Raw genomic sequence first — 25266 nt, 5'->3', positions numbered from 1 at the left:
AGGGATGGGGGAAACTCAGCGTGCCGCCCAACTCACCCGAGGCCTCCCAGCGCAGCTCTCGATCTCGGGCCGTAGTCGAGGGGCTCTGCGATGTACGGGCCCGCCCAGGCGCACTACATAGCAGTGCCGGCAGGCCCGGCTCCACGTCGCTCGATGCTGCACCAGTTTAGGGTGGAGCTGGAGCTGGAGCGTCGCCGATGATCCTGCCGGGTCAGCGCAGCCTCCGCTGTCTGCGCCGCTGGGGGTGGAGTAGGCTACCACGCTGTGTACGGGGATAATCGTCGCTGGACCAGGCTGATGTGAAGAGCCTCTCTAGCTGGCGGCCTTCTTTGCCGCCGGCTTAGCCACAACCCCCATTATAAGTTAAGAACTTTGTGAGCTCAATGGACTTTTACATTACAAATGTATGCCTAACGCTGCACGGTGGTTGTCCACCTCTAGTGCACAGGTGTGCACTAGAGCAGGGATGTGGAATTCCTATAGCCCGATGCCCAGGACATATTGTTTGGGGTCAAGGGCAACACGTTTTAATGTGTATTTTGTCCTTGGGACAAGTAAGCCCAACCCCCTGCAGCACATACACTTTGGCTGCCAGTTTGCAGTGCCACATTAAGGGTCAGGGAAGGGCAATGCCTGCAGTTAAGTTAATCTGTGTGTGTATTTGTTAATGCTGTTCAAACTTGTATTCATGGTTCATTAATTTAAAGCCTTTATTATTAGGGTGAGCGCTGTAAGTAAATGTAAATTTTGACTGCAATACTGACAGTGGTTCCAGTATAGAAGTGTCTACACATGGTTTCAAAGTTTAGCAATATGAGGCTATGCATAAAGCTGCCAGAATGCTCTCTGATTAGATGCAAATATTTGCAGAAGCTTGAAAGCACGATTAATGATCCTTGGCTTTTAATATAAAATGTTCCTAAAAAATGAAAGTAGAGAAAAAAAACATTTTGCTTAACTACTGAACATTTTCAGGTACCATTTCTTTGCAGCATCATTTAGTAAAATGTGTTGATGCATGCTAGTATTTACCAAAAATATTCATTTTGGAAAATCAGTGTAACCAGTTTCAATAAGATTATAGGAAACATAAAAATAAACAAGCATTGGCAAAGACAGTAGGTCTGAAATTGGTGGTCAGCTTTTTAGTTTTGGCAATGCGTGACTTGTTTTGGCATGGTTTTTGTAAAACCATATTGATGTGAGATCTGCCAGGCCTTCACCATTATAACAAACATTGGCAAAAGCAAAAAATGTTTTTGGTCTCAAAAAAGCACGGACTGCCACATTAGTTATTGGCGCTGAATAAAACTACTTTGTGTGCCGATATGCTCCTTGTGAAAGGTGCAGAATGCGGTCACTTACAGTGAAGCCAGCCGATACAGAGAGAGAGAGAGACAATTTTAATAAACACAAATGGTCATGGTTAACGCCAGACCAAATTAGTGGCCCAATTATTAAAGAAAGTCTCAAAACTGCACCCTTGTTATATGTCCTTGAAATAAGTGCAGCTATATGGCTTTCGTGAATTCACAAGAATTTATAGTAGTAGGGCAAGAAATTGTATTCCTAGAAAATATTTGTGAACTGAATTTTAGCATGAACAAATATGCATGTGTAGATTTGCTCATGCGAAAACCTGATTGTTTGCAAGTTCATTTTCCCTCCAACCACTGTTTCCCCAACTCTGGAAGAAGGTTTACGCTTGCCATTATCAGGAGTAAATTTCCAACATTTCTCAGTATGGAGAAATATTAGAGAAGAGTTGCTGAACACCCTTAAAACATGCAAGTTAGTAGGTTTGCACAGACTCAAAAGGGCATTCCAACCCTGGAACTATTGCTTACCACTACCTTCAGTCCCAGTATGTAGATCTGCCGAAACGTGGCAACATAAAGGGATTGCTAGTATTCAAACACTACTATGGTATGAGCCCTGGCATAATCCAAGAGACTATATAAGAGCTCTTATATAATGAGATTGCTGCCAAAAGTTTGTCACCAAACTACATGGCACCAAAGGGACAAGTGGATTTTGTTACAGGACAAGTAGATTTATGAAGCAACCTGCCCCATGGACAAGTGGATATTTTAATTAATTCCACACCCCTGCACTAGAGGTGGACAAGCTACCAAATTAATTATCAGAGCTGAGGCAGAGATGAGCCAAAGCGTGGCTCTAAGAGCCATTACACGAGCCGAGCCATCAACGTATATGGCTTTTAAATCGCTCAACAAACTCCATGTAAAAACAGGAATATGGCTCTTCGAAATTAAAAAAAAGTGCACTTTGTTAACATACGGAACCATTTCATTTTAGTACATGAAATAGTATCACTTGATGAAGTGGCATTTTTAAAATGTGATAGTTTCTAAACATGAACTTAGAAACATTAATGTCCTGACGATGACGCCCTTAATGAACATATAGACAGGTCAGTTGTCACGTGTACTGTATATGGGCCTACGTACTTATGCTCGGGAAACATTAAACTCCTTTAAAACATATAATAGTGAGGTTTTCGGACAGCATACATCCTGAACTGGCATATTTCAACGTGATGTCAGACGTGACGATAAAGGAAAAGAAGGCCCAGTGTAATAAGGTAATTGATCCTGAGTTTCCTCGTTTCACTTTGCACCATTCAGCCACTAGATCGGTATCTCTTTCTCCCATTTCACATCAAAGATTAATGCTTAGTCTTTATTTACTTGAGAAGCTACATCAGTAAATTGTGTCAAGTAAATACATGTATTGCATGATACATCAAGTTGAAACAATGAGACGTTCTAGAAAAATTGACAAGGTAACTGTCCTCTTTTTTAATGCCAGTTTCACCTGCTTTCTCTGGCATAACAAAGACTAATTTCAGGAGTGGCTCAAACACCTTCATTAAAGACAATTAAACACATTAACAAAACAAAGGTATGTGAAACCCAATTCACATGGAAGAAGCGGAGTGTTTAAAAGAAGTGCAGAGTTCCGCTGTCAGCAGACTTTCACAAACAGTCTGCACATGCTGGCTTTTTGCATTTGTCATAACCCTCTGGGCGGTTAGGGATGGCATAATGGCATTTAAGGACTGGCCATCAAGACCCTGCAGAGTGCTGTGAAAGTGTTTGGGAAAATCATTAACATAATATTCCTCTCAGAGCACTACGACTGTACTCTGCACGGTCTTCACTATCAACTTCTTTGCACAAGGAACGTGGTGGTGCCCTCAGCAACACTCCTCTGCTGCAGGACCGGCGGAAGCGAAGGGGCTTGGTGATTGAGGTCAGAAAGCAGGCGGCACAAGCCACATGAAAGCTAAGCTAGTTTTAACTTCAAGGTTCCAAAAGCACATTGAACTGCGCCAGAACCAAGCATCTGGCTCAAGACTGTCTCAAGCCTTTAATGGCTTGCCCACCTCTACTATGCAGCAAAAACAGGCAGCTAAGGTAAATAGTTTATGGTAAATCCAAATGTTGTAGAGATTCTACCAAGCAGCGCCAGAGGAACAACCCAAAGGTGTGCACTGACAGGACACAGACCACCAGTATACTGGAGCTGAGAAGTCCAGTTAGGGTGACAGATGATCAATCACAGCTGGGCAATGTAAAAGAGTGGCCAAGGTACATGCTTTACAGCCAGTCCTTGAGTCACTGGGGGTTAGCATTGGTGGTAGTAGTAGTAGTAGTAATAGTAGAATGATGGAGAGGAAGCAATGAGATAAGCAGTTTAGGTAAAGTGAATTAAGGGTGAGTTTATACCAGGGAAGGTATGGGATGAAGCAGAAGGAACTGTGGGTCTAGCCAAATGTACTTTCTAGGCACCAACAGGCTCAAGCAGGGAAGTCGATAGAGGAATTTTCCTTTAAACACTCTGAACTTCAATTGTATCCACTGCTCAACGCCTAACAGGAGCACCCAACTCAAGGTGGTGGAAAGATGGAGAAGGTCCCTGCAAGATCCTTTTCTTTGCTGGGGTTGCTTGCATATCCTGAACCACACCGTGACAAGTATCCTCGTCCAGCAGACTGCTAGGGCCACAATTACTGTGCTGTGTTCATTGGATCCACTCAGAAATCGGTCCCAGGAAGCTTGTTTACGGTTCAGGGAAGACCTGGCTTGGCAGCTCGGGCTAGACTGTTCCCATGAGCACAGGGTCAAGACTGCTTTGCATTTAGCGGGGTCTGAACTGAGGTGGCGAAGTGAGCGAAAGAATGATGGTGGAGTCAACCCAGATCTGTGACTTGGGATGAGTGTCTAAAACGTTTCAGTGCTCCGTCCATCATCTCCTTGTGTTTGCTTTGTTCGCCCTAAGTTGGCAGAGTATGCCCAGACATGGGTCCCTTGCTCACTTTGCCACCGGATTCAAGCTAGCCTGGCTGATGAAGGGCGTTACCCAGAAACCAGTCACAGGATGCTTGTCTCCAGTTCCGGGAAGACCTGGCTTGGCAGCTCGGGCTAGACTGTTCCCATGAGCACAGGGTCAAGACTGCTTTGCATTTAGCGGGGTCTGAACTGAGGTGGCGAAGTGAGCGAAAGAATGATGGTGGAGTCAACCCAGATCTGTGACTTGGGATGAGTGTCTGAAAAGTTTCAGTGCTCCGTCCATCATCTCCTTGTGTTTGCTTTGTTCGCCCCAAGTTGGGAGGGTATGCCCAGACATGGGTCCCTTGCTCACTTCGCCACCGGATTCAAGCTAGCCTGGCTGGTGAAGGGCGTTACCCAGAAACCAGTCCCAGGATGCTTGTCTCCAGTTCCGGGAAGACCTGGCTTGGCAGTTCGGGCAGGACTGTTCCCATGAGGCACAGGGTCAAGACTGATTTGCTTATAGCTGGGTCTGAACTGAGGTGACGAAGCGAGCTAAAGAATGATGAAGGATTCAACCCAGTGACTCTGGGGTGAGTGTCTGAAAAGTTTTCAGAGCTCCGTCCATCATCTCCTTGTGTTTGCATTGGATCCCTGTGCCATACATGCCAACACTCCTGGTTTAGGTGGGAGATATACTTTTAAGCAAACATCGCCCTATTTGACCTTTTCCGTCTTGAAAATTCATCCAGCTGAGCGTCAGTTGACGGGAAATTAACGTACCCCAATCTTTTCCTCCAGGTTCCCCTCTCTGGTGTTTCTAAATATTGGCATATATGTTACACACTACTCCTTCTCAATAGGCGATTGTATTGGTCCCTGGGGCTGCCCATGACAACACTCCTGGTTTAGGTGGGAGATATACTTTTAAGCAAACATCGTCCTATTTTACCTTTTCCTTCTTGAAAATTCCTCCAGCTGAGTGTCAGTTCACGGGGAAATTAATTTCCCCGGATCTTTTCCTCCAGGTTCCCCTCTCCGGTGTTTCTAAATGTTGGCATATATGTTACACTCTGCTCTTCCTCAATTGGCGATTGTATTGATCCCTGGGACTGCACTTTCTGCTTCATCAGCCCCCTTGAATCTTTCCCCGTAGAACTCCCTCATCATCCTTCAGCTATCATGACGAACGTCACGAACCAATTGCAAATTAACTCCCTGTACCATTATGCTCCTTTCTGTTGTCTTACCAGCACCCTTGTGATCCACGAGTGCACCCTCTACTAAAAAAATGAATGCTATATCAGCCCACTAAGGATTCGATTCAGGTTGCCTCTCGCTATAGCATACATGCCAACATTTTAGAACAGTAAAGTAGGAGATTTTGAACAAAAACACTTTTTGAAGCAGGCGGTATTTCCAATCCGTCTTGCCTAGTGACGTCCTACTGTCTCTGCCTGCCTGCCTCTTACTACACCCTCGAACCCCCATGCCTACAAAGGCCCCAGTAGTTTCCCTGCCTCTGGTACATCCATTTGTTCACTGAGGAAGGGGATGGAGGGGACTGCAGTGCAGGTCCCCATGTCTTTGGGACGTCTAACTGGACCCTTCATTCATTCCACTGCCTGGTTCATTAGTCCTCGGGATTTTCTTCAATGGGTCTTTCACTCTGCCTTAGCCCCTGAAAGAGTAAGCATCGTGTTGACATTGATGGCACCCCATTTGTGCCCATACCCTTTGTCCCTTACCGTCAGCACTGTAACGTTCCACTTGGACACCTCAGCAGCGCCGGTGGGGCACGGGGGTAGCAAAAGGAGCTGTAGAAGAAGAACAGCTGGCAGCCAGCACAGACTGCTGCGTGCAGCCATGGTGAAGAATGACAGACCACTGCCCCACCTCCTGGGGGAGGAGCGAACGACGCAGGCAGCTGCGAGGACTACGCCCACTCCAGGACAACATGTGTACTTCCGCCTGACCTACGCGACGGTTCGAGTGTAGAAATAGATGAAGGCGTGTCTTATTATGGCTAACACGGCGGCCACCTTGCACAAGCTCCTCTTGTAGTTAATACGATGTATGTTAAACGGTCTATGTTAAACGAAAGATTTAAAAGGCACTACGGATGAAAACACTCCTTCAAAATACTTGTAAGAGCTACCAAGTATTTGTTTTTTTTTAAACTTACAAGTTTGCTGTTTTTTTTTGGCTCAGTTACATTTTCCTAAAAACGCTTGAAGTTTTATTTTGAACGGTGGCAGACGTTTTGGATGTGTTTTGTTGGTTGGTATGAGTCTGCCACAACAAATGCTAAAATAGTACTTTAAATGTACCGCGATGCTATAAATTAGCATAAATTGAGCTTAATTCAAAGACTTTAGACGCCCGAGTAACCCTTTCGCAGGAAGCTGTCCTCAGTACATTTGTATGGTTGCTTTCTTACGAATGTCCCTCCATGTAACTGAAACACACGTTCCGATTAAAACAATCGGATTAAAATAGATAGTTTAGCGTTATTTTTAGATGACTGCAGAATTTTTTAATTTTGTGCTATATATATTTGGATTCAGTCTAGGAATGTTTGCTCGTTGAAAAGAACGTCGATACGTTTCACCACTTCGTAATCAGGCAATACAATGCTTCGGAAAAATGAATCTGAGGCAACAGAATATAAATCGAAATAGCAACCTTTCTCCTGACGCTTTTCCCTAACCCACTCCACTCGGCGGTAATATTGCGGAAACGCATAACCGCAGTACTTACAAAATGGTTTTGCACTTAGCAGTGGAATTGGCTTGCCAAGTCTTTTTTCTCTTTTCTTAATTCGTTTGAGTACCTCCCAGTGCCGTCCCTCTGCTTCCTGACTGGGAGGTCAGGTGTGAGGTTGGTACATTGTGCTGCACATTCATTTATTTTTCGGGAGGAACTTTGTATAAAGTTATTAAGATTGCATTGATATTTTTATAACATGCAGAGTTTAATGAACACCTGATACTTTCTCTAACCCGTAATGTTTGCATACTTTTCAGCGCAGATTTGATTGGCAAGTGTCTTCTCCGTGACCTTATAAACAAGCATTTACAATGCAATAGATAGATTTCCCCATTTGCGAGAGTTTGAGCTATTGGCATTGTAAAAGACAATGTCTTTTATTTATATGTTTTGAAAACCTACAATCGTTGCATGAACATGCACTTTGTACTTTAGTCGTTGCTTATGAGAAGCAAGGCTGGCAATAACTGCGCCTCTTTTACTGCCAGCCTTGCTGCTCGTAAGCAGTGACTAGAAGTACAAAGTGTGTGTTTACACACCGCTTTCAGGTTTTCAAGACACACAAATAAAGGGAATTGTCATTTACAATCAGTGCTTTAAATAGGGGTAAAAAAGTGCAGGTACTAATTTAAATGTGGCGAGTGGGCGGGGCTTAGAGGAAGACATGCTTCTTAACTTATATACTACTTGCAGCACATACATTAGAAATGTCTTTCAATAAACAAAGAAGGTGTGTTTACTCATTACACAACGAAAGCCAAACGAGGTGATAATTTCAAAGTTCCTTGTTTTGTAATATTTGCAACATCACTCCTGTTAACGCCTTAACCGCGGCGGTTTTTCCGCCGCGGTGCGGGCGTTCTAAAGGGTGGGCGGGCCCCGTTGGGCGAGCACAGCACCAGGGAGGTAGCTCGCGCGACGGCAGCAGGGAAGGGGTTATTTGCTGTTGCATGGCACAATACCATATATTCTCAAGCGACACAGAAAGAAACAAGTAGAGGTGCATACACAAGCATTCCACACATTTCCTTCAATATACCTTCAAAGAGTGTGTCTATTCTCTTCCCCGGTCTCTCGTATTTCTCTCACAGAAAAACAATCACAGGCAAGCAGACAAACAATAGCAGACACTTACACAAAAGTATCAGGTTGTATTAAAGCTATTTGAATCTGGTTACCTCCCACGACTTTCTGAATAGCGCTGTCACCAGGCTGCCTCAATTTCTGTGTTTGCAGTACAGCATGATGGTGAACACCCAGATGTATGCAGATGAGCCCAAGATGAATAGTTCAGCAGGGGCTCGGCTGAGGTCTACATTAGTGCCTTGGCTGTCAGAGACAGGCCGCCAGCACCAGGGCTTCGTGAGTACCGGTACTCTCCTCGGCAGTGGAGAAATGCCGGTACTCAGAGTGATAAAACTAAGAAGTGCCGGTACTCAGTACCGGTGAGTACCGACCCATTTAAAGCACTGTTTACAATGCTAATAGTTCAAACTCTTGCAAATGGCATTACAAATACTTGTTGTACATTTGGTTTTGTCCCATTCTCTGTTTTCAGTTGGTTTGTTGCAAATTTGTGTAAGTGCTAACTTCCTGCCCCAGTTTCTGCTGCTTCCTGTCGCACTAGGTCGTCTGTTGGAACAGAATCTGTGGAAGTGGGGCACGCTAATCTCATGCAACTGACACCAAAGTGCACACATTTTCCTGGAGGCCAAATGCTTTTGGTTTCATTCTCAGTGCTACCAAGAGGTTTACTGTAGACTGCAAGTATCTTAGGCTATGGGGTAGGCAGACCTCGGGTGTCATCAGAATGGAATCCAGTGCTGCCCCGAAGCTCAGTTATACATGGTCTAGGAAACACCAACCCTCCCACTATCCAAATTGATAGCGGAAACAGTTTCCCAGTGCTGCAAGGGGTAAGGGTTATTGACATGCACATGCCACCACTGAAGTAAACTGAGGCAGGCAACGGGTGAGTGCTGGTGGCAGGGGGTTCGCAGTGCAAGGTTTTGGCGTCGGCTCTCCACCGTGAGAAACCCACAGCTGTGTTTGTGCTTTGAGGGTTGAGGGGGGCTCCAAATGCGAGGAGGGAGAGGGAAAGCCAAAAAGAAAAAGGCAGCGATGGAAGGGAAAGTTCTGGCGACATAAACATAAAGGCCAGAGTCTGTGAAGCCATGCTGATAGAGAAGCGGAGGGAAAAAAAAAGAGTGCGCAGGAACAAATATATATTAAAAAACAGTAAATATCGCAGTAACAGGGGCTGTTGCCTGGGAGGGACCAAATTGCCAAAAGGCGGGACTAATTTACCATATCCACCAAACAAAGATAGGCATTTAAGAAGGGCACTAACAGAAGCCAATATGGGAAGTTCTTCAAACACACTTACCAGATACAGCATGTCTCACACCCCAGAGCTGCCTTTGAGCTTGGACGGTAGGGGAGGGCTCTGAACGCGCTGAGGGAGGGGAAAAAACAAAAAAACAAAGGAAGCGACGGAAGGGAAAGTTAAGGCGGCATAAACAATAAAGTGTGGTGTCCCTGAAGCTGTGTCGATAGACAAGCGGAGGGAAAGGAAACATGCATTGGCATAGCCAATAGGTCTAGCCTTTGGGTCCTTATAAGTGATTACACAGAGGTTTTGGCTTGGCCTTTGTTTTTAGGCTATGTTGTAGAGCAGTGTGGCTGCTGTGCAGCATGTTGAAAAGTTATAATGAACAAGACTGGCCACATTATTTTGTAGGCACGTGCATGCATTACCACGTGAAATGACACAGGCGCGTTTTTTTCTTTTGTGATCCAAAAAAGGAATGCAATAGCTATCTCATTTGCTTGAGTTAGAGTTATTGGTGTTGTAAATGATAATGTATTTTACCCATGTGTTGTAGAGGGTATGTATGTGGTGTGTAGTGGAATTATGTGGGTTGGATTGGAATTGCTAGTTAAGTAATTGTGTGGCATGGAATTGTGTGGTGTGGAGTGGATTTGTGTAGTGGAATTATGTGGCATGGTATACAGTTGAACTATGTGGATAGTAATTATGTGGTATTGAGCATATTGGAATTATGTGCAGTGTGTGATGGCATGTCATTATGTGGAATGGTATTTTGGGGTGTGGAATGGTATGTAGCGGAGATTAATTATGTGGTGTGCTGTTGAATTTTGTAAAGTACAAAAGTAGGAAGCGCACAGCTTCTTTTGAAATTTACACAAAGTTTTTTATGTAGAGAGTTCCTTAAAAGATTGGGTGCTCCTGTCAGGTAACGTGTCCGTCCTTAACACGTCTCTTAATAATACATCATGTGCCACCATGGGATCATGGCGACATCCCTGAATGTAGGGCACTCCTTTAGGTTCTCAGAAAATGAGATTCCAGAAACGAGTTCGAAAAGAATTTTAATCATTCATTATTCGATTTTCGATTTTTTACGAAGTTCATCAGTTGAGTATTTCACAATAAATGTATCCAAAGAAACGTATTTCCATGCTCCAATGCATTTCGGGCTATGGCAAGCCCTTCATCGGGGAGCCTCTGCAATTAAATCAGACATAGCAATAGGTATCATGTACTAAAAACCTAAATAACAATAGTCTACTGATTAAAATGAAATCTGAGTGAAAGTGATCGTGAAAAAATAAAATCTGAGTGAAAGTAAAAAAATGATAACCGTGAGAATTACGTGCGCATCAAGTGCTCCAAGAAGAACCTTAAAATCAAACAGTATGCATGAGTGAGGGTCAAAAATCATTAAAGTGCGAAAACATGAATTGCAAGCATAATGTGCCATTGAAAACCAGACTCATGAGAGTGCCTGAACGATATGCAAAGTACAGACCTTAAGGGACGCCTAATGGTATCCGCTGTTAGAAAACACGTGAGTGAATCTTACAGTGCCTAACGAAGTATAGGTATCAGCATAGCGTGAACAGACCTTACGGGACGCCTAGTGGTATCCGCTGTTAAAAAACACGTGAATGAAGCTTACAGTACCTAACGGAATATAGGTGTTAACATAGCGTGAACAGACATGCTTACAAAATGAGGCGCGTGTGGGGCGGTTAACGATGTGGCGAAAGAAAGGCTATGGGTACTCACGGTAAATCAGGATCATAGCGCTTGTAAAAAACGCCGATATCAGTAGCCCAGGAAGTGCAGTGAGATTAGTAAACAGAAAAATCAAAAACGGACTAACAAACGGTCAGCCAGAAATTCAACAAAAACGTGGTGGCCATCTTAAAGTGGTGTACCAGAGGGTAAACAGTGTGGGTGAATTAACTAAACATTAGCTAGGGATGATAATTTACAGTAGTTGCATATAACGGAACGGTGTATATTTAAATAGTGATGATTACACAAAGCATGCAAATTCCAAACGATCATTGAGACCAGCCGGTCTCATGGTTTGCATACGATAAATCCAGGCCATCTCTCTTTGGAGTAAGTGCTTACTGTTATCAATTCCTTCCCTTTTTCGCACTTGTTCCAAGATTAGAAATTTTAGTTGAGAGACATTATGTCTGTGTTCATTAAAGTGCACAGCCACATTGGATTTGGTGTTTAGAAGTCTAATGTTCGATTTATGCTCATTGATTCGAGTTTTTATCTTTCTCTCAGTCTTCCCAATGTAGCACTTACCACAGGGACATTTAATTAAATACACAACATTTGTTGAGTCGCATGTAGCGTCTACACACAGTTTTATGGGATTGCCTCTCATTGGGTGATTAACTGTAGTTCCAGGAATTATGTTATTGCAGTTTCCACAATTTTTACAAGGTCTAGTTCCTTTAGGAAGTGTTTTCTCTTGGTGTTTGTTGGTCAGGAGTTCCTTAAGGTTGGCACTACGAGTGTATGCGAAGAGAGGTGGTTCCTTAAAAGTCATACCAAAATCTGGTTCAACACTCATAATGGGCCAATGTCTCAAAATTATTCGTTTGTATGTGGAACTCATATTAGAAAATTTAGACACAAGTACCATTCTGTTGCTGGTCTTAGGAGGAACCTTAACAAACAATGATTCTCTTGGAGTGTCAATGGCTTTCTTTTTAGCACTTTCAATGAGTGTCGGGGGATACCCCCTAGCTAGAAATCTCTCACCCATTTCATGTAGTCTAACCTGTGTTTGTTCTGGGTTGGAGGTAATCCGTCTGATTCTCAACATTTGTGATGCAGGCAAATGTGTTTTCAATGAGCCTTGGTGGTGGCTTGAGAAATGCAATGTATTATTGCGATCAGTTTTTTTACGAAAAAGATCAGTTTCAAAACCATTCTTAGTGACGGTGACTTTAACATCCAAAAACGTGATGGATTGGTTGTCAATCTCCCAAGTAAATTGTATACGTTCGTTAGCTTGATTCAAGCTTGTGAGGGCCTGGGATAAAGATTCTTTAGTATCTTTCCATGCGATGAAAACATCGTCAATGTACCGTGCGTACATTATGGCATTGTTGGTCCAAATAGGGTTGTCATAGATGTGGGTCTGCTCAAAGTACTTCATGTAAATATTGGCGTAGGTGGGCGCCGCGCAATTACCCATCGAGGTTCCAGACAGCTGTAGGAACCAGTCGTCATCGAGTTGAAAGTAACTCTGATATAGAGTAAACACGGTGAGTTCCATGAGGAAATGTTGCATGTCTGGTGCGAAGTTGCTTTCCAAAATTGATTTCTCCATAGCTTCAATGCCCCCAGCATGGGGGATTGAAGTATATAAAGAGCGGACATCCGCAGTGCATAGTAAGATCTGTTCATCTCCCACGAGGTTCAATTCTGACAGTTTTCTCAAGAAGTCGGCAGTGTCCTGAATATAACTTTGCATGTTCCTGACGCTCGGTTGCAAATACCGGTCAATGAACTTTCCGACCGGTTCATGGAGTGAACCTTTGGTAGAGACGATAGGCCTGAACGGAGGGTCCTCCAGGCTCTTGTGTATCTTAGGTATAAGATAAATAGTAGGACTCTTAGGAAATGGTGCAAGTAGGTATTTCTTTGTTCTATCATCCATGGTGCCGTTTTCATATGCTTTTTGTACAATGTTAGTCAAGATCTCCTTAAATTGCATTGTGGGGTTCCCTGGTAATTTCATATAGGTTTGTTCATCTTGTATATGCTCTAGCATTTTGCGATGGTATAAGGATGAATTCATTATCACCAAGGCGCCGCCCTTGTCAGCCTTTATGCATTTGATTTCTTTGTTTGTTGAAAGTCTTCTCAAGGTGTCCTGATCTTTTCGGGTGATATTTTTTTGATTCTTCTTCTTATAGTTTAATTTCAGGATGTCTTGGTTCACCAAACTCTCAAAAAGATCAATACTCTTATGGCTTGTAGGCGCCTCAAAAGTACTAGAAGGTCTGAGGCCCATGAGTAAGTCTTGTTTAGTCGGAAGTGGTGGTAAAACGTGATCAAAGTAATGGCGTAGCTTAAGTTTTCGTGTAAACTTATACGTATTGACTTGAAGCTCAAGAGGGTTGGTTCTGTACGTTGGTACAAAAGATGTGCCTTTAGATAATAGATCCATTTCATGTTTGCTCAAAGTAACATCGGAAATGTTAATGATCAAGTGTTCTGCTTCTTCTTTTCTTTCTGTGTGCTCCGAGTGCTTGGATGAGTAGATTTTTTCTCTTTCTCTTTTTCCTTTTCTAAGACCCCGCCTGGGTCGTTTATAGTGTCTATACTTTCGACCAAAAAAGGAACCGCAGTGGAAGGACCTGGTTGTTGACTTGAATTAGTTGGTTTGCTTATAATGATGGGTGTTTTTCTAAATGTACGATTGGATGTGTCACTCTCAGAGGAAGATGTATCTGTTTGAGAAGTTGGTGGCTTGTTTCTCCTGCGTTTTTTAACAGCGGATACCACTAGGCGTCCCGTAAGGTCTGTTCACGCTATGCTGATACCTATACTTCGTTAGGCACTGTAAGATTCACTTGCGTGTTTTCTAACAGCGGATACCATTAGGCGTCCCTTAAGGTCTGTACTTTGCATATCGTTCAGGCACTCTCATGAGTCTGGTTTTCAATGGCACATTATGCTTGCAATTCATGTTTTCGCACTTTAATGATTTTTGACCCTCACTCATGCATACTGTTTGATTTTAAGGTTCTTCTTGGAGCACTTGATGCGCACGTAATTCTCACGGTTATCATTTTTTTACTTTCACTCAGATTTTATTTTTTCACGATCACTTTCACTCAGATTTCATTTTAATCAGTAGACTATTGTTATTTAGGTTTTTAGTACATGATACCTATTGCTATGTCTGATTTAATTGCAGAGGCTCCCCGATGAAGGGCTTGCCATAACCCGAAATGCATTGGAGCATGGAAATAAGTTTCTTTGGATACATTTATTGTGAAATACTCAACTGATGAACTTCGTAAAAAATCGAAAATCGAATAATGAATGATTAAAATTCTTTTCGAACTCGTTTCTGGAATCTCATTTTCTGTTGAATTTTGTAGCATGATTTGAAAATATGTGGTTTGGAGTGGATGTATGTGGTGTTATGCAGTTGTGTTGGTGAGTTGAATTATGTGGTTTGTTGGTGAATTATGTAGTGTGGAATGGAAATGTGTGGAGTTGAATTGTGTGGCGTGGAACTGTGTGACATTGAGTGAAAGAGCAATGTGATAGAGAAATAAGGAAAGGAAGGGAAGAAAGGAGTAAGGAATTAAGAGAAGAATGGTAGGAATGATGAGAGGATGTGAGAGAGGAAGGGACAGGAAAGGATGAGTGAGAAAGAGAAAAAAAGGATAGGAGAGAAAGCAAGAAGAAAAAAGAAAGAACTAGGTTAAAGGCGAAGGGGCGAGATATGAGTGACTGGAATCAGTGAAGTTGAAATAAGGGTTGAGGAAATAAGGTTGGGTATATGATTAAAGAGTGAAGAGAGGGATTAAGACGGGCAAGAAGGAGGAAAAGAGATAATGAAGAAATATAGAGAGACAGAGAGGATTCTAGGCAGAAGGGACATTGGAAGTAAATAGGAAGGAAGAGTTTGAGGGAAGGAGGAATCGAGGAAGGGGGAAGAGATGGTTGAAGTAATGAAGAGAGGGAAAAGGAGGGAGGGTTAGGAACGAAGGAAGGAAGTAAGGAAAGAAGTCGGGGGATTACGGAGGGCAATGAGGAAGAGGGAATAAGGAAGAGAGAGTGAAACTTTGAAATTAGGTCTGGGATAGGCAGGCAATCAGTCAGTGCTGGAGTGCAGTGGTTGGAAATGCAGCCACGTATTCTTGATAAAATAAAATGGCATATATCAGTTAATGTGTTGCTCAGACTGTTACTGCTTAAATACGTCTCTTATTGCTCTGTATTGTCATTGACCAAAACACATGCTTGTAATACTATCAACATTGATACCGAAAAATAACCTCCCTAAAATATAATGATGAGTTTATATGTTTCACTGATGCAGGTGCTACTTGAGGTATTTATGAACAAACTGCATACTCTTTTCTATTCGTTTGCGACATAACTGCATAGGTGCTGGGTGATTCTCTCCCTAGAGACTATGTTAATTGCTTGTTCTGCTGTGGCAACTATTTAGGTTTGTCACCAAAAGCAACAAAGAGCTCGAAAGATTACTCATTTATGTTTTCATTTCCACTTCACTACTTTTGAAAGTACCAAAGGCCACCAGTCACTTCATTATACAAGATTACCATTCACCCACAATTAGATAAAAATAATTGCTCCAGTTTTGCTGTAAAATTCATGCTAGGCATGTAATGCTGCCCCCCCCCTCGGCGTCTGCACATTTCTGCGCTAGCTGGAGTGGAGCCACTTGATACTCGTTTCCTCTACCCCTCCACCCCCGAAAGAAAAAAAAACATCATCGGCCCACTCCTCTCAAACCCCAAAATGCATTTAGAACTCCCCTCCTCTCTCTGTAAAACTAAAATGTCAACGTGCTTTTCCTAAATACATTTTGAAATAAATCAAATGAAGCTAGCAATGTGATTTAAACAAAACAGCGCGACTGCGTGGTTTTCGTATTACATTGAAGCAAATATTTCCCAGTCACTTTCCAAATCATTCTTTGTTTCAGAATAAGCCAGTGGATACTTTGCATACTGGAGAGATGCACATCGGCAAAAGCAATCAACCACGCCCTGCTCTGGAGTAACGTTAGCAATCTTGTAATCACTGACTTTGACGCTTTGGAAGATTCAAATAAATAAAACATAGGCTCTGAAGCCTTTTTAGGTCTCGCCTGTCGATGCGCATGCGCATCGAGCAAGCGAGACTATAGGGGCTCATCGACTCTTTATCTAACTTGCAAGGAATCGTGGCGATTCCTTGCAGTGCCCGTGACTTTTAAGCTCAATGCGCATGTGCATTGAGCTTAAAAGCGCGTGCACAGCCGCCCGCATTCCTCCGACACCTTTGAAGTGAAGCTTAGCTTCACTTCAAAGGCCCGGCTTCTTCACACCCACATGCCGCTCTGCCCCGCTCCGCCCCCTCCCCTGAGTCATCCTGCCTGCCCAGACTTCTCCTCCCCCCTACTTACATCCCGCTTTCACTTGTTTTACTTACTCTTGTCCCATATACACATATTCCTTTGGATAAGCTATGTAGCGCCCGCCTCCAACAGCCCCACACGTTCTCGGGGGGAAGCTGACATTATCTCCGCTCTTTGTTTACACTGGGAATTCTTGTTCCCATGGTTATCATGACTCGCCACAGGCCCGTCAATCGGCATGCCGAACGTTCTTTGTAACACGCAGACCGACCAGCCGATTTGAATCGTGTATGACGGGGCACGTCGACGGGAGTCTCTCCTCGTTTTCACCATTGACATTTTACCCCATCACACGTTGCTTTCCATTACTCTTCCAATATAAAGAATCTCCCTACTGAGCCAATGGATGACACACCTCTCCAGAGGCGACACGCTCACACGCTTTGGGATCTGCTAACACTGCAGGACCCGGCGCCCACCAGCCCCCTCGCACCCCTTGTGAAGGGATATGTTGGGCATTGCTGCTGGTTCGTTCCAGCATTGACATGCCTTACTTTGCACTCATGCCCAAGTGCGCTTTTTTTTGTTTGTTATTTACCGGCCCCCGTTCACGCATGCACACCATTTGGTAACGTGCATTCCGCAATGTGTGCATTACTTTTGCATCATCTCCCATTGTCCCCATCTCCGGCCCACCCCATCATGCACACCACGAAGATCGGCTAATCCGTTTTAAATTGTACCACCTTTCTTCATACTTAGATCTCTATTATGTATATACCTTTCCCTGTTCACCCATGTATAACGTATTGAGGGCGTTTCTCGGCTAGGACTTTAGACCTACGGAGTTGCCGGCCGCTCTACACTCATTGTCCTCCACTTTTTGATGTCTCTGATATTCCATATGTATTATCATGCCTCTCTTACTATGCTTTAATACTATTCAGACCAATTTTGAGCGCATCTCCTTCTTTCTTCTGACATCATTTCAACACCCTTTTGAGACCTTCCCACATGCGCCACCTCTGTTAGCACCATGATTCGAGCTCCCATCTATGCTCTTTTTTGTTGCTCAAGAAGCTCTCTAGTACCATGCTTACACATCTTCCTTGTTCCACAACAGTTCCATGCATGAGGCCCTTATCAAGGCGGCCCTCCAGAACTATTGGATGCATCATTACTCACCGCTGCTAACCCAAGCATAACGGGTTCCGTCTAGAGATAGACCTACCACGTATGGTTCCTCACCACATTGGACATTTAGACACACACGGAAGATGGGATGCAGCGACCCTCAACCCCTCACTCACCCTCAACCCCTCACCCTCAACCCCTCATCCTCAACCCCTCATCCTCAACCCCTCACCCTCACCCTCACTCACCCTCACTCACCCTCAACCCCTCACCCTCACTCACCCTCACCCTCACTCACCCTCAACACCTCACCCTCACTCACCCTCAACCCCTCACCCTCAACCCCTCACTCACCCTCAACCCCTCACCCTCACTCACCCTCAACCCCTCACCCTCACTCACCCTCAACCCCTCACCCTCACTCACCCTCAACCCCTCACCCTCAACCCCTCACCCTCACTCACCCTCGACCCCTCCCCTTCGACCCCTCCCCCTCAACCCCTCACCCTCCCTCACTCACCCTCACTCACCCTCACCCCCTCACCCTCACTCACCCTCACCCTCACTCACCCTCACCCTCACTCACCCTCAACCCCTCACCCTCACTCACCCTCACTCACCCTCAACCCCTCACCCTCACTCACCCTCACCCACCCTCAACCCCTCACCCTCACTCACCCTCAACCCCTCACCCTCACTCACCCTCACCCTCACTCACCCTCAACCCCTCACCCTCACTCACCCTCACTCACCCTCACTCACCCTCACTCACCCTCACTCACCCTCAACCCCTCACCCTCACTCACCCTCACCCACCCTCACCCTCACTCACCCTCACCCACCCTCACCCACCCTCAACCCCTCACCCTCACTCACCCTCAACCCCTCACCCTCACTCACCCTCAACCCCTCACCCTCACTCACCCTCGACCCCTCCCCCTCGACCCCTCCCCCTCAACCCCTCACCCTCCCTCACTCACCCTCACTCACCCTCACTCACCCTCACCCCCTCACCCTCACTCACCCTCACTCACCCTCACCCTCACCCTCACTCACCCTCAACCCCTCACCCTCACTCACCCTCACTCACCCTCAACCCCTCACCCTCACCCACCCTCAACCCCTCACCCTCACTCACCCTCAACCCCTCACCCTCACTCACCCTCACCCTCACTCACCCTCACCCTCACTCACCCTCAACCCCTCACCCTCACTAACACTGAAACCCTCAATCACCCTCACTCTTACTCTCACTCACACTCTACACCTCAGCCTCACCCTCACTCACTCACCCTCAACACCTCACCCTCACCCTCACCCCCTCAACCCCTCACCCCCTCACCCTCACTCGCCCTCACCCTCAACCCCTCACCCTCAACCCCTCACCCCCTCACCCTCAACTCCTCACCCTCAACACCTCACCCTCACTCACTCTCAACCCCTCAACCTCACTCACTCACCCTCAACACCTCACCCTCACTCACTCACACTCACTCACCCTCAACCCCTCACCCTCAACCCCTCACCCTCAACATCTCACCCTCAACCCCTCACCACCTCACCCTCAACACCTCACGCTCAACACCTCACGCTCAACACCTCACCCTCAACACCTCACCCTCAACACCTCACCCTCAACACCTCACCCTCAACACCTCACCCTCAACACCTCACCCTCAACACCTCACCCTCAACACCTCACCCTCACTCACCCTCACTCACCCTCACTCACCCTCACTCACCCTCACTCACCCTCACTCACCCTCACTCACCCTCAACCCCTCACTCACCCTCACTCATCATCACTCACCCTCAACCCCTCACCCTCACCCACCCTCAACACCTCACCCTAACTCACAATCACCCTCACTCACTCTCACCCTCACTCACTCTCACTCTCACTCACCCTCAACCCCTCACTCACCCTCAACCCCTCACCCTCACTCACCCTCGACCCCTCCCCCTCGACCCCTCCCCCTCAACCCCTCACCCTCCCTCACTCACCCTCACTCACCCTCACCCCCTCACCCTCACTCACCCTCACTCACCCTCACCCTCACTCACCCTCAACACCTCACCCTCACACAGTGCAATAGGTCTCAGAGGATTTTTAGTTAAAGCTTTTACAATTGTTTATGGCTTTTTTGATTTGTAATTCTTTAGCATTGGCTACAAGAAATAAAAATGCTAAAGATTTACAACAAAAAACCCATAAACAATTCTAAAAGCACTAACTCTAATGCTGCGAGACCTATTGCATTTCCAATGCTTGTTACTAATAGATGTTTTTCTTTTGTTGGACTATAAGAAATCGTAAAAACTGGCTACCCCTGTAACAGATAAACGCATACTGACATTCCACAGTACTTGCCGGTAGCTAATGTAATTTTCTGACACTACAGAATTAATAACACTTCAGTGGTACGTAAAGAGACATTGGGCTAAACAAAGTATGCTTAGCATTGGTTTCATCTCTTTTCCAGCAACCTCCGCTCTCCTTCCATACATTTTTTTTCTGTCTTCAGTGAGTGCGTGAATCCGCCTTTAAAAGCTATGCAACTCCGAGAGCCCACAGAGACAACAGGATACTCACCAATAAGTTCAAAGGGTGTGTTTAACAAGCCTGAGTACGGCTGCTTGGAAATAGGCACAACCAACACAAGATACATTTATTAGTTGTAGAGCAGCCTGAGAAACCAGTGGAAGCAGCGGATGTCGGCCTCAGTTTGCTGTGTTCCCAGTAACATATGGTCCTAAATTAAAGAACAGCGTCCCGCGAGTGGTGAGCAATGTGCGCACGCTTTATGGGTGAAACAAGCAAACGTGAAAAAGCTTGTTGTATTCCCAGTAGCATATGGTGCCTAAATTAAAGAACAGCGTCCCGTGTCCCACGTCCCGCGAGTGGTGTGCGATGTGCTCGTGCTTTAAGGGTGAAACAAGCAAAAGCGCGGCGCGTTGTGTGTAAACTGACACACAAGGAATGCAGATGCTACCCTGCACACCCCTGTTTGCTCCCGCAAGCAAAATGCTGTGGGAGCGAACATTTGCAAAAGAGGTGGGACATACACCCGCCTTTGTAAATTTGCGTGCGTTCATTATTGAAAGACACACGCAAAGGCCAATCCGATATGTGGGAGGAGTCAACCCCACACAAAGGAGTTTAAACTGCTCACAAGAAGCCTCCCATAGAGCAGCGCATCAACAAATATAAATATTAAAAAAGAGTAAATACCACAGTAACAGGAAATATGGGTGGCTCTTCAACCAAACATACCAGATACAGCATGTCTCGCAGAGCAGCGGTTGCGCGCTGCGTTAGGCTTGACCTAAAAAGCGAGAAAGAGAGGCAGTAGTCCTTGTATTCAAAGATGCCTTCTTTGCCAGGAGGCACAGATTTTAAATGTTTATTTTCCTCTTGTTTAGAGACCCAGTCTTTTATTGCCAGGGCCACTGGAATTATGGGGAAGGGGAAGAGCTAATTATGCAGCAGGGGTGACTAAATTATGCAGCAAGAAAACCCAAATTATGCAGCATAATGCATCATAATTTGTGAATAAAGTACCTAAGTTTATTTTGTTATTTTTGGACGTTAACACTATTTGTGCAACGGTTTCACCCCATTACCATTGATTTGGGAAACAATAAACATCTGTTATTCAGCGCCAACATACCTTTCTGGGTGAACATGCACTTCAAAAGTACACATGTTATGTTACTAGTACCAGTTTGACACCCATATACGCAATAGGCAACTGAAATGTGATTAGTCGACATTTACGAAAGGTATTCTACTGCACAGCAGCACTTAATGCTATATTTTTAGTAGTTTTGAGAAGTTTAGGCTAGAAACAATTGTTTTTGTTGAAAGCAGATTATGCAGCGGTTGATGGATTATGTGGCGAATGAAGCAAATTCATAATTCTGCAGAAAACTCCACAAAAGCACATAATCCCAGTGGCCCTGCTTATTGTTAATCTCTTATTAGAAAGGACAGTTCTTAATGTACATCCCCAATTAAGCAGCCCATTAGTTTATCATGTGTAAACAATGCTCTTCCCTTGTTATTCATCCCTTAGTCAGAACCAGCGATCCTTGTGTATACACTTTATAATAAAAAACCCAGGGGTTATTTTGACTTCGACAGATGCAGGACAGCCACCAAAATTGTCAGTTGTCCTCTTTGTCATATTTGGGCCCTCGTTTTACATAACCTTTTGTGGAATATGATAATTATCGCACCTGTTGAAATCCAATATCCTAGAGATTATAATTAATGCTCCCTGTTTTCCATTTTTACTAATTTTTACAGATAAATACAGACAGAAAACGATTTATTTTCCTATCTGTATTTATTTTTACATGTGGCAAAAACAGAAATTGCATTCTTTTTTGAGTGATTCTAAATGCTGTCAGTCATGACTGCCAAGCCAATAGCTGTGCAGATTGACAGGTAATGGGATAAAAAAGAAAGGTATTTTAGTAAAGAGGCTTAAACAGCAGTAGATATGCACAACTGTGATACTAAAATGTTTATCATCTGTAGATGTTCATATCGTTGAAACCTATTAAGCGTTCAAGCATGAATGCACATTTATCAGTTACATAAATGTGGAACTATACTAGTTTCAACTAAATTTTTTCACAAAACCCAAAATAAATATGGCTAAATACAGATAACGTAAACTAAAAATAAATATAGATAAATACAGACAGAAATGTCCATAAAATAAATACCGGAAAACCGGAAGCCCTAATTATAATTTAACTGGTGCAATAATTTATCATAACGAGTTCAGTCTTGTAAAATGCTGATTTTGGTGATTACAGCAAAAACAACAGTTGATGGACAGAATGCAGAACAATGTCATACGTTCACCCCAGTACAGAGGTCTGGGCCTAAATCCATCGTTTTTTGCTTACCATGCCATTCCAGTTTGAGCCCAGCCATATGCCAAACAGCCTTTACCCTGTGCCTCATGGGAACAGTCCAGCCTGAACTGCCAAGCCAGGTCCTCCCTGGACTGGAAACAAGCACCCTAGGACCGGTTTCGGGGTTTCACCCCTCTTTAGCCAGGATAGTTTGATTCCAGTGGCATGGAGAGCACGGGACCCACATCTGGGCATACTCGTCCCACTCGGGGTGACAAAAGCAAAAACAACAGTTGATGGACAGAATGCAGAACGATGTTATACATTCACCCCAGTTCAGGGATCTGGGCCTAAATCCATCGTTTTTTTGCACACCATGCCATTCCAGTTTGAACCCAACCATATGCAAATAAGTCTTGACCCTGTGCCTCATGGGAACAGTCCAGCCTGAACTGCCAAGCCAGTCCTCCCTGGACTGGAAACAAGCATCCTTGGACCGGTTTCGGGTTTCGCCCCTCTTCAGCCAGGAGAGCTTGATTCCAGTGGCATGGAGAGCACGGGACCCACGTCTGGGCATACCCGTCCCACTCGGGGTGACAAAAGAAAAAACAACAGTTGATGGACAGAATGCAGAACAATGTCATACATTCACCCCAGTACAGTGATTTGGGCCTAAATCCATCATTCTTTTGCTCACCATGCCATTCCAGTTTGAACCCAGCCACATGCAAAGCAGTCTTGACCCTGTGCCTCATGGGAACAGTCCAGCCTGAACTGCCAAGCCAGGTCCTCCCTGGACTGGAAACAAGCATCCTAGGACTAGTTTCAGGGTTTCACTCCTTTTCAGCCAGGATGGCTTGATTCCAGTGGCATGGAGAGCACAGGACCCACATCTGGGCATAACCGTCCCACTCGGGGTGACAAAAGCAAAAACAACAGTTGATGGACAGAATGCAGAACAATGTCATACTTTCACCCCAGTAGAGAGATCTGGGCCTAAATCCATCGTTTTTTGCTCACCATGCCATTCCAGTTTGAACCCAGCCATTTTCAAATTTGCCTTGACCCTGTGCCTCATGGGAACAGTCCAGCCCTTTGGTTTTGCTTTGTTCGCCCTAAGTTGTCAGGGTATGTCCAGATTTGGGTCCCTTTCTCACTTTGCCACTGGATTCAAGCTAGCCTGGCTGATGACGGCTGATTAGCCAGAAACTGGTCCCAGGATGCTTGTTTCCAGTCCAGGGAAGACATGGCTTGGCAGATCAGGCTAGACTGTTCCCATGAGACACAGGGTCAGACTGATTTGCATATGGCCATGTCTGAACTGGGGTGGCGGAGTGAGCTAAAAAATGATGGATTAAACCCAGATCAGTTGACTGGGGGTGACTGTTTGCAATGTTCAACAGTCCGTCCATTATCCCCTTTGGTTTTGTTTTGGTGATTACTGTATCACACTCCCCTTTTCTGGAAACTTGCTTAGTGTTTTTCCCCATGTTAAATTTGAGCAGGTTTGACCTGCCAAAATATAACTCTAGGGTTTGGTAATCTCTGATAAACATATAATTGCTACCACTTAGCAGATTGTTGTTTGAGGAATTTTGAGTGCATAGTCATCTATATATACACTGTGAATAGAGCAGTTGTGACATCTGACTACTTTGAGTAACCTTGCGAGTATTATTATTCAGTATCAGTACCAAAATGCCTTTTATTTCGGTTACACTAAAATCTTGCAAACTTTCTTTGTTTCATAGCATATCAATAATCGGAAGACATACAAAAGTTAATAATGTTCAAACCTACAAAAATCTAAAACGCCTTTAAAGCAAATTATGCTCGATGAAGCTGACATAATAAGTCAATTGTTATAACCCAATCCACAAAGGTATTTTTCACATCAAAGTTTGAGCTGGCTGCTCTAATACCTGAATTTACGACTTTAAACTCACATTTGCTTTTCACACAAAATGTGAATTTGCACTTGTAAATATGCTGCTTTTCAGGAGTCACTGCCCCTAGTTTGTAATCTTTGTAGTCAAGAGGTATGGTTCTGATTTTCCAAGCTTTATTAGACAGCACTGTCCTCTAGTCAGTCTTTGTTGAAAGGGACAGTCTTCCATTGGCCATTGTTCATGCTATTAAGAGGCACAGTCCCTTTCAGTTCATCCCCTATGAAGATACGTAGTCCTTTTTGTGAACCCAACTTTTCTGTGGAGCACACCTGGGTAAATCTCCTAAGCTTCAAGAGAAAGAATATGTAGCATACACCCTTTGAAGAAAAGTAGATAGGGCAAGTGTTTCTCACTCCACACCACAATGTGCTTTGCTCACAGAGATAAGAACTGTTAGGAATCAGACAACCCTGTCAGAGTAACTCTCATTTGCAGGAGTATTGAATGAATATGGATCCTCAATGTAAACCCTAGAAGCAATAGGAACGAACACTTGTTATCATTTTATAATAAAAGTTATTTATTATGCACTATTCGTACATAAATCTTATGTATCCGAAGGATGGTAATTATAACAGTAATCTCAGCAGTCATAAAGCAAGGTGAATATCAGAACTACCTGAAATATATGACACCACACATTCCTATTCTCTCCATTAAATTATTTCCATTAAATTAGCCCCACCTGATATATCCATATTTGTTTTCAACTTCGTGGGTATTGCATTGGATGAGTGGTTATTAGAATTCCCCAACTGTTTATATGTCGAGCCATGTAAGTACCTCTGCACACCCTTGAAA

General features: G+C 44.4%; 2 protein-coding genes across 6 annotated transcripts in view; one reads left to right on the top strand and one right to left on the bottom strand.

Annotated features, from left to right (window-relative positions):
* TMEM87A (transmembrane protein 87A) overlaps positions 1-6201 on the bottom strand; it is a 213071-nt gene extending 206870 nt beyond the window's left edge. For both annotated transcript variants that reach the window (XM_078659633.1, XM_078659634.1), the window contains exon 1: positions 6044-6201. In XM_078659633.1, coding sequence (XP_078515759.1) covers positions 6044-6163 — 120 coding nt within the window. In that variant the 5' untranslated portion in view covers positions 6164-6201. The remainder of the gene's footprint in view (positions 1-6043) is intronic.
* Positions 6202-7138: 937 nt separating this feature from the next.
* Positions 7139-25266, top strand: part of GANC (glucosidase alpha, neutral C) — a 360817-nt gene continuing 342689 nt past the window's right edge. For 2 of the 4 annotated variants that reach the window (XM_078659632.1, XM_078659631.1), the window contains exon 1: positions 7151-7175. The gene's annotated coding sequence lies outside the window, so the exon portion shown is untranslated. Of the gene's footprint in view, positions 7176-25266 lie in introns of all 4 variants that reach the window. The other 2 variants (XR_013600863.1, XM_078659630.1) reach the window with 2 other exon arrangements.

The sequence above is a fragment of the Lissotriton helveticus genome, chromosome 9, assembly GCF_964261635.1.
Source record: "Lissotriton helveticus chromosome 9, aLisHel1.1, whole genome shotgun sequence".
NCBI lineage: Eukaryota > Metazoa > Chordata > Amphibia > Caudata > Salamandridae > Lissotriton > Lissotriton helveticus.
Note: the sequence above shows the minus strand (reverse complement) of the source record. Positions and strands in the feature narration are given on the sequence as shown.